The following is a 12,735-nucleotide window of genomic DNA, read 5'->3' on the forward strand; positions in this document are numbered from 1 at the left end:
AGTGAGTATAACCAGTTACTGAAGGATGGGAGATTGATTATGGGAAGCGACCGTCTGTATTGGGCCCAGTTTAATTTTATTGACGCTGGCAGCTTGTTTACTAATTGATGAAGAAAGGTTACATTATAAAAATATTCTTCGAGTCCGCAAGCATCGACTGTAGCACAGAAGTTTTCAACGTTGACGGCGAAATCCACGAGAGTTTCGAGCTTGTCCTCCTTTAGAGCTGGCATAGAGTTGATCTTGGATATCATCGAATTCACAATTACCTCCGGTTGCCCAAAGAGCATCTTTAGCGTAGACATTACACCGTTTACATTGGAAGGATGCATCAATCTGCACCTTACCGCTTCATAAGCGCGGCCTTTGAGACAGCGTTGAAGCCGGACAATATTCTCCTCGTTCGTGAACCCGCACATTGCTGTTGTACTATTAAAGGTGGAAACGAACAATGGCCATTCTTCAGGATTTCCTGAGAACGTAGGCAAATCTTTAGCAATGGCTTGACGAGCGGCTAACTGTTTGCGAGAAATAGATAGAGATTCATCTTGCTCATAGCCATCGGAGTGACAGTTACGCATTGATGATGGATGGGGTACATTCCGTTGCCTGTCCGACGAATAATCCAATCCACCTCGGTACTCTCGATTTGAGATGCATCGTGAATCCTGACCATCTTGCGATAGTCGCGAGTTATTTGGATGAAATTCCCGTGGTGCTGAATTCATTATTAAAGGCGACGTTAAATTAGTTGGATTTGCTGGCGGATTATGTTTTTGCGCAATCGAAATCTTTCGAAGGTGGCATACACTCAGATTCAGTTGCCTACGGGTTGTGTCTCGTGGGTGGTTTTTGCTGGGAGTCACATTCAGCGTGATGTTGCGGTTCAGACACGACATTGAAGACGATGGTGCAGGAAATGGATCTGGGGGACCCGGTTCGTGTGATACAGAATAATTGCTAACGTTATCTGGAGTTTCCTGTTGATATTCTTCCGGCAGCCAATTATCCTCCCCAGGTTCCGATGCTGCTTTGATTGAACTGCCTTCGCTCATAGCCTGCTCGAGTAATTGATACTTCCGTTCCAGAAAATCCTTCTCTCTTCTCGCTTCCTCTGCTGCGATCACCCGTTGGCGCTCAGCTTCACGTCGTTCCACTTCTCTCATGTCTTCTAATCTCTGTATTTGCAGTCTTGCAAGTGCTTGCGACGAACGGCAAGACGCGACAGATGGAGCTCCACTAACTATCGACTTTCGCAGTTCTGTCCACATCCGAACGGCGTCAACTGAAGTTAAATCGGCTTTCTGCTGTTCCAGTCCGGCTGTTTTGAATGAATGGCTTGGCAATGAAACATCTACTGGTTGATTTTTATCCGAACTATCCAGCTGATGCTTCTGCTTTGGCGATATTTTTGAAGATGGTTTTTGAGTGGTTCGCTCCCGTGCATTTTTATCACTGTGATGAGAAACGTTAACAGTCGAACTTGTTTCCTGAACTCCGTTTGCGTCAGTGCATTTGGAACATCTCCAGGGAAAATTCTCGATTTCCTGCGTAACACCTACACAATGAAAATGGTACCATTTAGAGCAACTATCACACATCACCATCTCATCCGTATCTAGTTCACGGCACGCCCGGCAGGCTTGTCCGAACATGGTTTCGTTTGCATCTTCCGTCACTATCGTTTGCACATCACCGTTCGCACCTTTCCCGGCGACCTTTTTATTTGATCGTTTTGAGCGTAGTTTTCGACTTGACATGACCGTTCGCTTGGTTTACTTATGTAAACGAAAATTATAAATTGTTAGCGAGGGCTAACGACCATAGAGACTTTTCCGAAACGATAATCCCGAAGAAATAAAACACCTGTGATTATATTCAACGAAAGATTATAATTTTCCTGTGGAGGAATCATGATTTATGCTGTGAGTTCATGTGTATATATAAATATGTAATTTTTCTTACGTTTAGTATCTCCGAACTGATCAATTAGTAGTTTGCGGTTTGTTACATGTCACGCCTGCTCTGTTAAGGTTAGGCTCGTGCAACTGATCTTACGAATCTAAAGAGTTAATTCTACATTTATTTACAATCATTCAAATTTCAATCAATTCAAAACATATATAATCTATTGATCGTACCTGATTAAACGGAAATTCAACTAGCTTTATATAAACTGTTATTCACTGCCAATTACTCGAAACTGTGGCTGGACTATTCTTCTCAAAAACAGTAATTATAGTATAGCTTTCATCTAGTCTCTCTTACTTCCTTTCGTGTTTACATTCCAGTGTAGCCAGTGTAGTTTATTTTCAGGTATGACCAAGTTTCGGGGGGCCGCAATCGAGCATTGCAAAGTTGGTTTACTCACATGAAGGTGCGCTTAAGTATTCACGCCACAACTAGCTGTATTGATATTTGTAGATTCGTGGGTGTTTCAGCTGTTTTTCAAAGAAGGACGTATCTTACAAAAGTAAACAAATCGAGGTTCTCTCTCCTACCAATAAATGCTTCAAAATCCTACAATTTTGTCTAAAAATTCGTATTCTACAAAAATCTCAATCTTAGTAATACAAAGAACTATAAAAGGCGAAACTGTCATTCCATTTGTTTACGCAAGTTTCGCCCTCCGTATTCCATGCCAACAAACAGGGCGATACTTCAATTGCTAGTAAGGAAGGGCGAAACTATTTATTTTCTTTATTTTAGATGGTTACCGAACCTTTTATTACTGGAAATAGTAAAAGAGACAATAAAACTACTCACAGATTTGTCTTAGTAGCGAAAACCAGCCAATTTCATGAAAAATGCGCAAGGGCGTATCTTTATAATTCACACAAGAAGTATAAAAGTAAACAAATCGAAAAAGGGCGAAACTCTTTTTATGTTGATTTATTCAGTGGATATAGAAGTAAAGTGGTAACATTTGCGTGCCTTTTGAAGATAAACTAACAATTCATCGACTAATCATAAATTGATCAGAGAATATACGATAATTTCTATACACGATTTGAAACCAAAGTCGAAACATTCATCGATGATTTTCTCCATTTGCTGTCAATGTTAGATTCGCCGTTCTTTGAAAAACAGCTGGTTTGTGTTCATTTTTCATCTTTTGTGCTAGTGCCGGTGATATTCAGACTGATTGTTGCAGTTTAATACAGCAACGATAAACATAAACAAACAAGTTTGTTTTGCACCGTAGCAACTAGCATAAAGCGTTGCCAGACACGATCTCCTTCTACATTTTCAAACTATCGCAAATGAAAGGGAGTAAGGCTTACTTGTTCAGGCTGTGAACCAAACATTGGCGGTTCGTTTGTATGGGACTTAGGGCATATTCAGGAGTGTTCTAGTTCTAGATGCATAATTTATGTCAGTTTTAAAATTTAAATCTAGAAATTATAACAAAATAATCTGGCAGCCCTAGCAACGTTTTATCTGTGTTTCAGATATAGAAAAAAATAGAACTGCAGTGTATACCAGTTTTAAATTTGACAGTAGAACTGGTCGAATAAATAAAACTAATACGGATTGCTGGGGATACGTTTGTTTCAGTTTCATTTACATTATAGACCACCCATATGAATCTTGCAGCTGCTGAATGTGCTCTTAGGGGTATTATTATTTGTATTTGATTAAACCTTAATCAGCAATGATATCGTCAACAATTATTTCAAATTTTTAACTATTCATTTCATGATAAACACGATTGAAAAAAAAATAGTTTAAACCATACGCAAAGCTGGCGACTAATAAATATTGTTCTATGTTTTTGCCTACGCAGCAACAGTTTGATGGTTATTTCTACTGCAACCCGATGTCTAAAAATACTACACTTGTGGTTAACTTAAGAATCAACAATTATTACTTAAAAATTGTAATTAGTATGATTTAAATTTAATCATAATTATGGTAAAATAGGGTAACAGAGGTATTTTGGCCACTTCATATATTTTGGCCCACCTAACAAACTTTATCGATTTCATCGGATTTTATCGATGTTAAGTAACTCATTTTGCATCAATTTGAAGCTAATCACATCAAATTACCTATTACGGAAGGGGTTTTCAAAGGTATTACAATATTTGGTGGATATTTTTATAAAGTGTGCCAAAATAAAATCAATCCTAAAGTGGGCCAAAATACCTCTGTTACCCTATATCAAGGGGCAAATAACTCTAAACTCTAGACAATCTCATACTAATAAACTCATGTCATTCCAAAATAATTTTCTCTAATCTCACTTAATCCCAACTAGTCTAGATAAGTTTGAGTTATTTATAACTAATCAAACCTATTTTTGTCTAAGCTGGTTTGTAGTGTAACTGTCATTCGAGCTCCCACGCAGAGATGCCATTTATACAGATCTATCAGTATTATACAGATTTTTGCATGCGTATACAGATTCAATACAGATTTCTCAAATTAAATACAGATTTATACAGATACCACAAAAAGTAAGAAAGAAATAATGAAACTTTTCCGTCTAAGCTTGTTTGTTTGCCCATATTAAAATGAAAATTTTTTCGTGCAGCTGTTTAATGATGAACACTGAAATACATTTATATCATAATTTGAAACAAATGTAAACTGATGTTCAAGGAAGTCATGGCGTCATGAAACTTTATTGTCAGACTGAAAAGTTGTATGACCTGACTTGACGTTGCGTATTGGGCGTTTGAATTCCATGTTCGAATTCCAAGTCATCATTTTCAAACGAAAAAAGTATATGGATTTACAATTCAATTGTGGTTGATAACAAAAACAATTAAATATCGTCGTTGATTGTTCTTGTAAGTGCGGCAAGGACTTACGATATAAAGGAAAGCTTCTTGCATCTGCCATTCTATAACAATAATCTAATGGAATAATATCTTTAAACGTCATTTTATTTCCGAAATTTCCTTTGTTTAGTGAATACAGATAAATACAGATTTTTTATACAAAGCAGTACAGATTTTTTATGAAAATATCTGGCATCTCTGCTCCCACGTTTACAGCTTCTTATGTCAAAATAATGCTTTTCCAGATCTCGACTAAACTTCTCTAATCCCATTCTAATCCAGCGAGATCCCTGCTAAACTTTTTTACTCCCGGTAAAACTTGTTTGAGTTCAGACAAAGTTTAGAGTAATTTGCCCCTTGCCCTATATAGTAAGACTAGTGTTATATAGTAGGAGTAACAGAAATATTCAAGTTGTTTTAATGAGACACTGGATATATTTCAAATATTGACTATACTAAAAATTACTATGCATATTAAAAGGAATTCATAGTATTTTCAAACATTGTTTTATTTAATCGAAGAAAATTCTTGTAAAATTTTCTATTCATCAGAATAATAATTTTAAAAACAGTTTTGTTGACGAATTTACAGAAAATTATTTTCAGTGTGCCCCTTGACATTACTTTTTAGTAATGATATTTTTAACGATCGTGTAAGGGGCCGCAAATGTGTCAAAAACTATAAATTTTTTGTAATCGTGTAGGCTTCATTTTCTGACAATCTAGCTGCACTGTTTTTGGTCGTCATTGTCGTTTCGGTTTTATTTCGGTTCAAATTTTCGAGTTTTCAGAGCTATCTTCTAAAAGAGAAAAAAAGCATCAATTTATGTCAAATTTGCAGCGGGCAATTATGAAGTCCCGTCTACCGCCTATGTGTCCGAATCCAAAGTTTCCCAAACCCACGTAAGTGTCTTGTTCGTAATTAGTTGATATTGAAAGTAAGTAAACGTAACTTTTAGGGATCGAGGATTCCGCCGGCAAACAGACTACAATCCGGTTTTATGGAGTGAATACTTTGCCGAACATCGGGATGTTGAGACTAAACAAGGAAAGTTTCGTGTTTATCTTTCGAAGCAAACAGACGTGCCCGGTCCACTGCTAGTGTTACTACATGGAGGTGGATTTTCGGCACTTTCGTGGGCTCATTTTAGTGTATGTATTTTGCACCGTTTTCTTTTGAAGAGAATCGTAATATTTACTCTTATTCTAGATGGAAATCACAAAAATCATTCACTGCCAATGTTTGGCGATCGACATCAGAGGTCATGGGGACACTTACACTTCAAACGAGGATGATTTATCGGCTGAAACTTTGGCGCAGTAATTTGTTAAAGCCAACTTTTTTTTTATCAATTATACATCCATTTCTTTCCCAGGGACATTGGGGATGTGTTACAAAATATATACGGCGAATCTTCTCCGCCGATCATTTTGATTGGCCATTCGATGGGAGGTGCTATATGCGTGCACGTCGCCTATCTGAACATTGTTAGTGCACTCATCGGAATCGTCGTGATCGATGTAGTCGAAGGAACCGCATTGGAAGCATTAGCCAGCATGCAAAGTTTTTTGCGTTCCAGACCGAACACATTTAGAAGCATTCAACATGCAGTGGAATGGAGTGTACGTAGCGGTCAGATCCGGAACATTGAATCGGCGCGGGTTTCTATGCCGGGACAGATTATAAAGTAAGTTCAAAATAATATATCGGAAGATAAGGCTCGGAACTGATACATTTTTCTGTTATTAGCATCCAAACTGGGAAATTGTCTACCAACGAGCTACCACTGCAAGAGGAAAACACCGGAGAGAGCACACGGTTCAGTAATCCAAACGCTATCGCAGAGGATGCCGAACTACCCGCGCCAGTTACTGCGCCTCCTGCATCATCGTCTAGCAATGCTAAAAAATATACTTGGCGTATTGACTTGTCCAAGTCGGAGACTTATTGGGAGGGTTGGTTTCAAGGACTGAGTCAAAAGTTTTTGGACGTGAGAGTTCCCAAGCTTTTACTACTAGCAGGAATTGATAACCTCGATCGGGCTCTCACAGTTGGTCAGATGCAAGGTTAGTACGAGTTTTGTCCATTCAAATGATACTGACTGTGATTTGTTGTGTGTTCCCTAGGTAAATTTCAAATGCAAGTTCTGGCTCGATGCGGTCATGCTGTTCACGAAGACCGTCCACATGAGGTGGCCGAAGTGATTGCGACGTACTTACTCCGAAACAAATTTGCTGAAGCTTCAGGTGACGGACAATTTTTGAAACACCTTCCTGCTTGCTAGGTTGGCGGTAGTTCCGATTTAGCTGGAATTAAGCAACGATCGACACGGAATGTTCGGTGATTCACTCCTACTCTTCGGAGTTCAATGAGATTTGCAAAAGTTTGGCTAGATAAGTGTATAATTTTACAATCATAAATTATTTTCATAATAATATAGTCGGATGTCAAGATTTGATTTTTTTCTGATCCGAAAATAACTATTTTATTCACGGTAAATTAGGAGGAAACTAATTTCGAACGAGAAGATATTATTCTGCTATATTTCAAGTTCATTTCGACCTAGAGTTCGTTCCTTTTGAACATCCCTTCCCGCAAAGTGTCTTGGATTTGCATTGAGCACGCTATATGACAGTTAATAATGTGTTGTCATCGACGGAAACCGTGGTTTTCATATGCGAGCAAGGACGTGTGACCCCGTTGCTATGGGTGATGTTTGAATAACTGCAAGTACTGAGTACGCCATATACAGTCTCAGACATGAAATCGAAGTGGGTGTTTGATTTTCCGATTTCGTATTAAAAAGTATTCATACTACGCTCGCGAGTTAGCTTTTACCGAACACATTCTTATTTTCATAGTCAAATTTTGCCCCAAATAATTTGATAATGATGGATCGAGTAAAATCACGAGTAACCCAAGGAGGGCTTTTTCACACTCCCAAAGCTAAATATACCAAGGAGACACAGGATTTGATCAAGAGTGAGATGTGGTTTTCGTTTTCGATTTCTTTTTTGACCTTGGTTTTGTTTCAGTATTGATGGAAGAGGCCAAATTAACTATTCTTCAGCGAAATAAAATAAACTATCATTTAAGGACGGGGGAGCCACTGCCACCACCGAGAGAACCGAAATTCGAACAAGAGCACAGCAATTTTTTACCGTTGGCTATTCCGAAAAAGAACCTTCAGAAGCGTTCATTGTCTACGATAATCGAAAGCGGTGCGTTTGACGTAGAAAAATATTCACCGAAAGACTGTAAGGAGACTGTTGAGAAATCTAAGCTAAAGCTTCAGGAACAAATGGCTGGTTGTAAGATATATCCCGACGACGGCCGAAAACGAGAATTGCCGGTACACAGTGATGAACAGCTGGAGTTTGTTCCATCGGACAGAGAAGCTGAATGTAATACATAAATACGACTTTTTATGTTCAGTTTGCTGATAGTAATGAACTGTTGAATTTTCAGTGCTTCAAGAAATCAACGAACGTGTCGAATGGTTAGCAGAAATGGAAGCCTTAGGTGAGGGCAAACAACATCGTCAGGTGATTCATGCTCAAATTGCCGAACGCCTTAATGAAATCAAACGTTTGCAAAAAGAATGTTCCAACCAGAATGTTCCTACAGAAAATGTATAAGATATTAATTGTGGTTTATTTCAGCAGCACAATTTCAAATAAATCTTCCACGTATTTAAGAAATTCAAAACTAAATTACTTAATTAAAAAAAAAGCAATTGTATGGAATACGAAACGGTGGCTCTAGTAAAGCATTTCTTACTGTTTTGCTTTTCCTTTTGGGGACTGTTTCAGAATTCCCACACGTCTTCCAGCAGTGTTTTTCAGACTTGGCTGTTGTACAGGAAACACTACTACCCCTGAGCCGCTTTGGCCTTATTTTTTACTTTCTTGATCTTCTTCAGCCCGTCCATGCTCGACTTGAGCACCTTAGAATAGGATTCCATGAATTTAGCCACCTCATCATGTCGCACAACTGTTGAAAGCTTTTTGGAACGAGATCGAGCTCTAATCAGGCATTGGTACTCGACGGGTTTCAGCAGTGGAGCGTTGCCCTCGCGTGGTTTTGGTCGGTCATGACCGTCGTCTAAAAGGGGACATTTCTTTAGATTTTTAGTGTTAATATTTGCTCACACTTACACCGTTTTACTGTGATTGTAAAAGACGATTCACTTCTGGCTGATTGGGATAATAGTGTGAGCTGTGTGAGAAACTAGCAAACAATTACGGCTACAAATTAAAAAGAGGCTATTGATATAAAACTTACTTCGTCGTTACTTAGTAGAACCATTTCCTAATGAATTATATGTTTACGTGAAAGAAAAAAAACCCAGTTTTTTGGAATTGAATGCACCTATTTTTAATAGTTTTAGGCGCTGGAAGGTTGGAAATCAACTACGAATAATGAACGTGCGACATCGATGTTTTGACATTTGTTTAGCTATTTGACATTCTTTAGTTCACGTGTCAACACGTACTAGTTACATACACGTTACAGTCAGAGATGCCAAATATACAATTTAATCTGCGTATCACAGATTTTCAATAGTATCCGGATTTTTGCAGATTTCTGTGAGAACAGATTAACACAGATTTCTCAAACATCAAATATCACTTTCCGAGGCGTATCTGGATTATTAATGTATGCATAGACTTATTACTGCCACTTCTTTGGGCGATATAACGATGTTTTTCATGACCACATGCGTACCTCCCGAACAACCCGTGGACAACTTGACAGCTCCCATACATCGAGAATATAAGTAAAAGTTTTGGTTCTCTGCTTCCATAATGGCGTCGTAAATAGAATAACATTTGTAAATAACGTATCTGAGTTTCGACAATCTGCGGTCTAAATTTTTATATTTAAATTAGTAAAACAAATTTTACTAGCATTTCTTGGGATTAATAAAATAATTATGATGATAAGTTACTATGGTTTAGTATAAAAATAACTTTTCTCTTTTCATCAATAGAAGGTTTAAAAGTAGTTCATCACATTTTAATGAATAATACACGTATTCTACTGAATCTTAACGAACAATACTACTAATTTGCAAACCAAGATCAAATTTATGGTTCTCTTATGTTTATCCGAGTCGACAGAAGATCATCCAATGATAACAAATACTCCTACAAATGGCTACTAATTCCTTTCGTTTTCATTGATACGACTAAATATGTTAGGTACTCTTTAGTCACACACCACTTTTCAAAAAACATTTCATTTCTAATGTTTGGGGATTTATGCCGTGTGATATTGATGAGTTTGTTGCTATGCAGTGCTGTTAGAAAATTCGCAATGTTTTCATTTCATTCAGGAGTTCTTGCGTGAGTCACAAGATAAAAATTACGCTCCTTTTAAATATATTGCTGGACGCATACATAGTGACCGTAAATAACGTAATGAAGTACTGGGTTCTGTAAACTTTTTGTTTCGTTATTCATTGCACCCGTATTGTTTAGGTACACTAGCGCCGTTCTAAATTTAGTGGAACACATATGAAACAGGCTCATTTCTGTCAGGTTGTGTATGGGTTGGTCCCGAAAAAAAAATTTTGTAGAAAAACAATACGATTTGTTGCTACAAAAGCTTCCACAATTTTGCTTTGACCATTGAATATTTTAATGTATTGTTATACACTATTCAATTAATTGTGAACATGCTTTTTTACAATAGAATGTATAGGTTGTTAAGTATTGTAGCGTTTGAATCACCACGTGTACAATAAATTCCTGAAAAATATATCTAATCGTTCAAAAGTTTATCTAACCGTTGAAAAAAACGTCGAAGCACATGCGATCTCTTCTAATTTTTCATTCATGACATTTAACGAGTTGTCAACATTACGCCACAAATCAGGAAAAAGAAGTGATGCTTAAAACATAGAGCTTTGTACGTAACTGGGTGATTAAAATTTCATGAGAATTTGGTTTGATAGTTACTAGAAAACGTGAACCCGGAACTGAGATCATGAGATATTTTATTACGTTTGAACATCTTGGAAATCCGATACATTTATTCTCTTTTAATATCCTTGAAATGAATTTTAAAATACAGTAGTTACAGTTCGATAACAAATCAAACTATGTACACAGATAATGCTCCGTGGCGTAATACCGCTAGGATCGTCAGGGCGCCAGTGAGCCGGAAGCTATATTCCAACCGGAATCACTGGATCGACACAGGCATCCTCTCGGTCGGGCGTTGACGGGAATCGAAAGCGTCGGTTTCGGGAGGGCCTCCTTCGTCGGGGAACTTTCCGTTGGTGTAGGCTAGATCCTTCGGCGAGGGCTTGTCGAGTAGCCGCCACAACACCGATTCGAGTCGTCGAGGCGCCAGCGAACCGGAAGCCATGCTCCAACCGGAATCGCGGGACCGACCTCGGCACTCCATCGGGTGTCCCGTGTGGTGTAAGACACTCGGTGTCGGGAGATTCTCCTTCGCCGGGGAACTCTCCGTCGGAGTAGTCTAGATCCTTAGTCGGGGACTAGATGAGTAGATCGTCGCGTGGTACAGCTAGGATCGTCTGAGCGCCAGTGAACCGAATGTCACGCTCCAACCGGAATCATTGGATCGACTTAGGCATCCTTTCGGTCGGGTCGAAGACGCGTACCGTAAGCGTCGGTTCGGGAGGACTTCCCTCGTCGGGGAACCCTCCGTCGGTGTAGACTAGATCTTTTGGCGGAGACTAGTCGAGTAGTTCCGCGACGTAGCATCAGTTTTGGGTCGTCGAGGCGCCAGTGAACCGGAAGTTACTCTCCAGCCGGCATCACTGGACCGACCTCGTCTTCGAACTGGTCGATCCCTCGAGAGCAGGATGCTGATCCCCATTCTGCATAAATCTGGGGAAGGTGCTGTGAGCACCAATAGCCTTCCACCCCGAAGTAATACCTAGCGGTGGTGCCGGGGAGGTAGGGTTGGAGATCCAAGGTGTTTTAGTGGGTAGTTCCAATCAACAGTTGGGTAGTCCTGTGGAGAGTCCCACACTCCGTGCGTAAATGCATTTCACCTTAAAAAAAAACATACACACATAATGCTGAGAGTAAATTAATATTGGTTTCGCATTAGTGAAACTGTCATAATCTTAATTTCCTAACAGCATTTGAGGAAAGTGACCTATATTAGTTTATGACATGAATGTTTTTTTTTACGAAAAATTTAGACATATTGAACAATATTTATTTAAGATTTGAGAATTACTTTTAAATATAATATATTTAAATATACTCGATTTGGAAACAACTTAAATTTTATTGTACTGAATCACGTTTGGTACCGGAGATCCACACTTTAATTCTGTGCCGAATATGAAGTTGATTTGATAGTGGCATGACTGGAAAGAAATATTGGTGATCCAGAAAGTATATATTGCTAAGCATCACTTCTGCGATGTCTTCATCATAAAATGTGTGAACAAAGTCTTGACATGGTACAATCCTGGAATTGATGCTGTACATGATACCGGTTCGATTTTATAGTTCATTAGTAATGTGGACTAAGTTCTTCAGATGGGTTGTGTAATTATAGTCACCGAACTATGCATTGCCTCGAAATCCATGTTGGGATATTGCTCTCTACTCGTCTGAAATAAACCAAATTGGATCAAGTAAACTGTACCGTACTGTAAGTAAACTATGAATATTCAGCTCAGTCATCATTCTTCTACTAAAGCTGTGAACCATTTCGCGGTTAATTTTAACTTTTGGTTAAAATCTGACACTCGAGTGGTTAATTTGATGTTGTCAAAAATAACCCTGCTCGAGAGCATGGTTATTTTTGACAGATCGATAGTTATTTTCCAACACTGAAAAAAATCTCGCAATGAAAATTCTAATACTAATTCTTTAGTTGAAATTATTTCCAGTGGAAAATAAACCCAAATAACTTTCCGTCCGTCAAATTTTGAAATGGGCCACAGTTTTAGTC

At 38.5% G+C, this 12,735-nt stretch overlaps 3 protein-coding genes across 4 annotated transcripts; 2 read left to right on the forward strand and 1 right to left on the reverse strand.

Moving 5' to 3' along the window:
- The first annotated feature begins 5,525 nt into the window (after positions 1 to 5,525).
- LOC131429838 (protein phosphatase methylesterase 1) lies at positions 5,526 to 7,239 on the forward strand. The gene is made up of 6 exons (XM_058594236.1): positions 5,526 to 5,690; positions 5,747 to 5,939; positions 5,998 to 6,107; positions 6,164 to 6,475; positions 6,538 to 6,854; positions 6,915 to 7,239. Exons 1-6 carry the CDS (start codon positions 5,614 to 5,616, stop codon positions 7,070 to 7,072), a joined length of 1,167 nt encoding a protein of 388 aa, XP_058450219.1. The 5' UTR covers positions 5,526 to 5,613; the 3' UTR covers positions 7,073 to 7,239.
- A 315-nt stretch (positions 7,240 to 7,554) lies between these two features.
- Positions 7,555 to 8,426, forward strand: LOC131429839 (UPF0193 protein EVG1 homolog). The gene is made up of 3 exons (XM_058594237.1): positions 7,555 to 7,770; positions 7,824 to 8,192; positions 8,257 to 8,426. Exons 1-3 carry the CDS (start codon positions 7,677 to 7,679, stop codon positions 8,424 to 8,426), a joined length of 633 nt encoding a protein of 210 aa, XP_058450220.1. The 5' UTR covers positions 7,555 to 7,676.
- LOC131429840 (signal recognition particle 14 kDa protein) lies at positions 8,407 to 9,235 on the reverse strand. 2 transcript variants are annotated; one of them, XM_058594239.1, is made up of 3 exons: positions 9,073 to 9,235; positions 8,946 to 9,006; positions 8,407 to 8,892 (listed from the first exon to the last, which is right to left on the reverse strand). In XM_058594239.1, exons 1-3 carry the CDS (start codon positions 9,094 to 9,096, stop codon positions 8,660 to 8,662), a joined length of 318 nt encoding a protein of 105 aa, XP_058450222.1. In that variant the 5' UTR covers positions 9,097 to 9,235; the 3' UTR covers positions 8,407 to 8,659. The 2 variants fall into 2 exon arrangements, with proteins under 2 accessions (XP_058450222.1, XP_058450221.1); XM_058594238.1 differs by having other exon boundaries at positions 8,946 to 9,018.
- Between the last annotated feature and the right edge of the window lie 3,500 nt (positions 9,236 to 12,735).

This window comes from Malaya genurostris, chromosome 2 (assembly GCF_030247185.1).
Source record: "Malaya genurostris strain Urasoe2022 chromosome 2, Malgen_1.1, whole genome shotgun sequence".
In the NCBI taxonomy this organism is placed as follows: Eukaryota; Metazoa; Arthropoda; class Insecta; order Diptera; family Culicidae; genus Malaya; species Malaya genurostris.

Excerpts from the sequence above, each read along its gene's own strand:
- LOC131429838 (XM_058594236.1), top strand. The coding sequence starts at position 5,614 with ATGTCAAATTTGCAGCGGGCAATTATGAAGTCCCGTCTACCGCCTATG. Across the intron at positions 5,940-5,997 it reads TTTCGTGGGCTCATTTTAGT|ATGGAAATCACAAAAATCAT; the intron begins GTATGTATTTTG and ends CTCTTATTCTAG. Across the intron at positions 6,855-6,914 it reads CACAGTTGGTCAGATGCAAG|GTAAATTTCAAATGCAAGTT; the intron begins GTTAGTACGAGT and ends TGTGTTCCCTAG.
- LOC131429839 (XM_058594237.1), top strand. The coding sequence starts at position 7,677 with ATGATGGATCGAGTAAAATCACGAGTAACCCAAGGAGGGCTTTTTCAC. Across the intron at positions 7,771-7,823 it reads GACACAGGATTTGATCAAGA|TATTGATGGAAGAGGCCAAA; the intron begins GTGAGATGTGGT and ends GTTTTGTTTCAG. Across the intron at positions 8,193-8,256 it reads ATCGGACAGAGAAGCTGAAT|TGCTTCAAGAAATCAACGAA; the intron begins GTAATACATAAA and ends TTGAATTTTCAG.
- LOC131429840 (XM_058594238.1), bottom strand. The coding sequence starts at position 9,096 with ATGGTTCTACTAAGTAACGACGAA. Across the intron at positions 9,019-9,072 it reads TTCTACTAAGTAACGACGAA|TTTCTCACACAGCTCACACT; the intron begins GTAAGTTTTATA and ends ATTGTTTGCTAG. Across the intron at positions 8,893-8,945 it reads TACAATCACAGTAAAACGGT|ACGACGGTCATGACCGACCA; the intron begins GTAAGTGTGAGC and ends GTCCCCTTTTAG.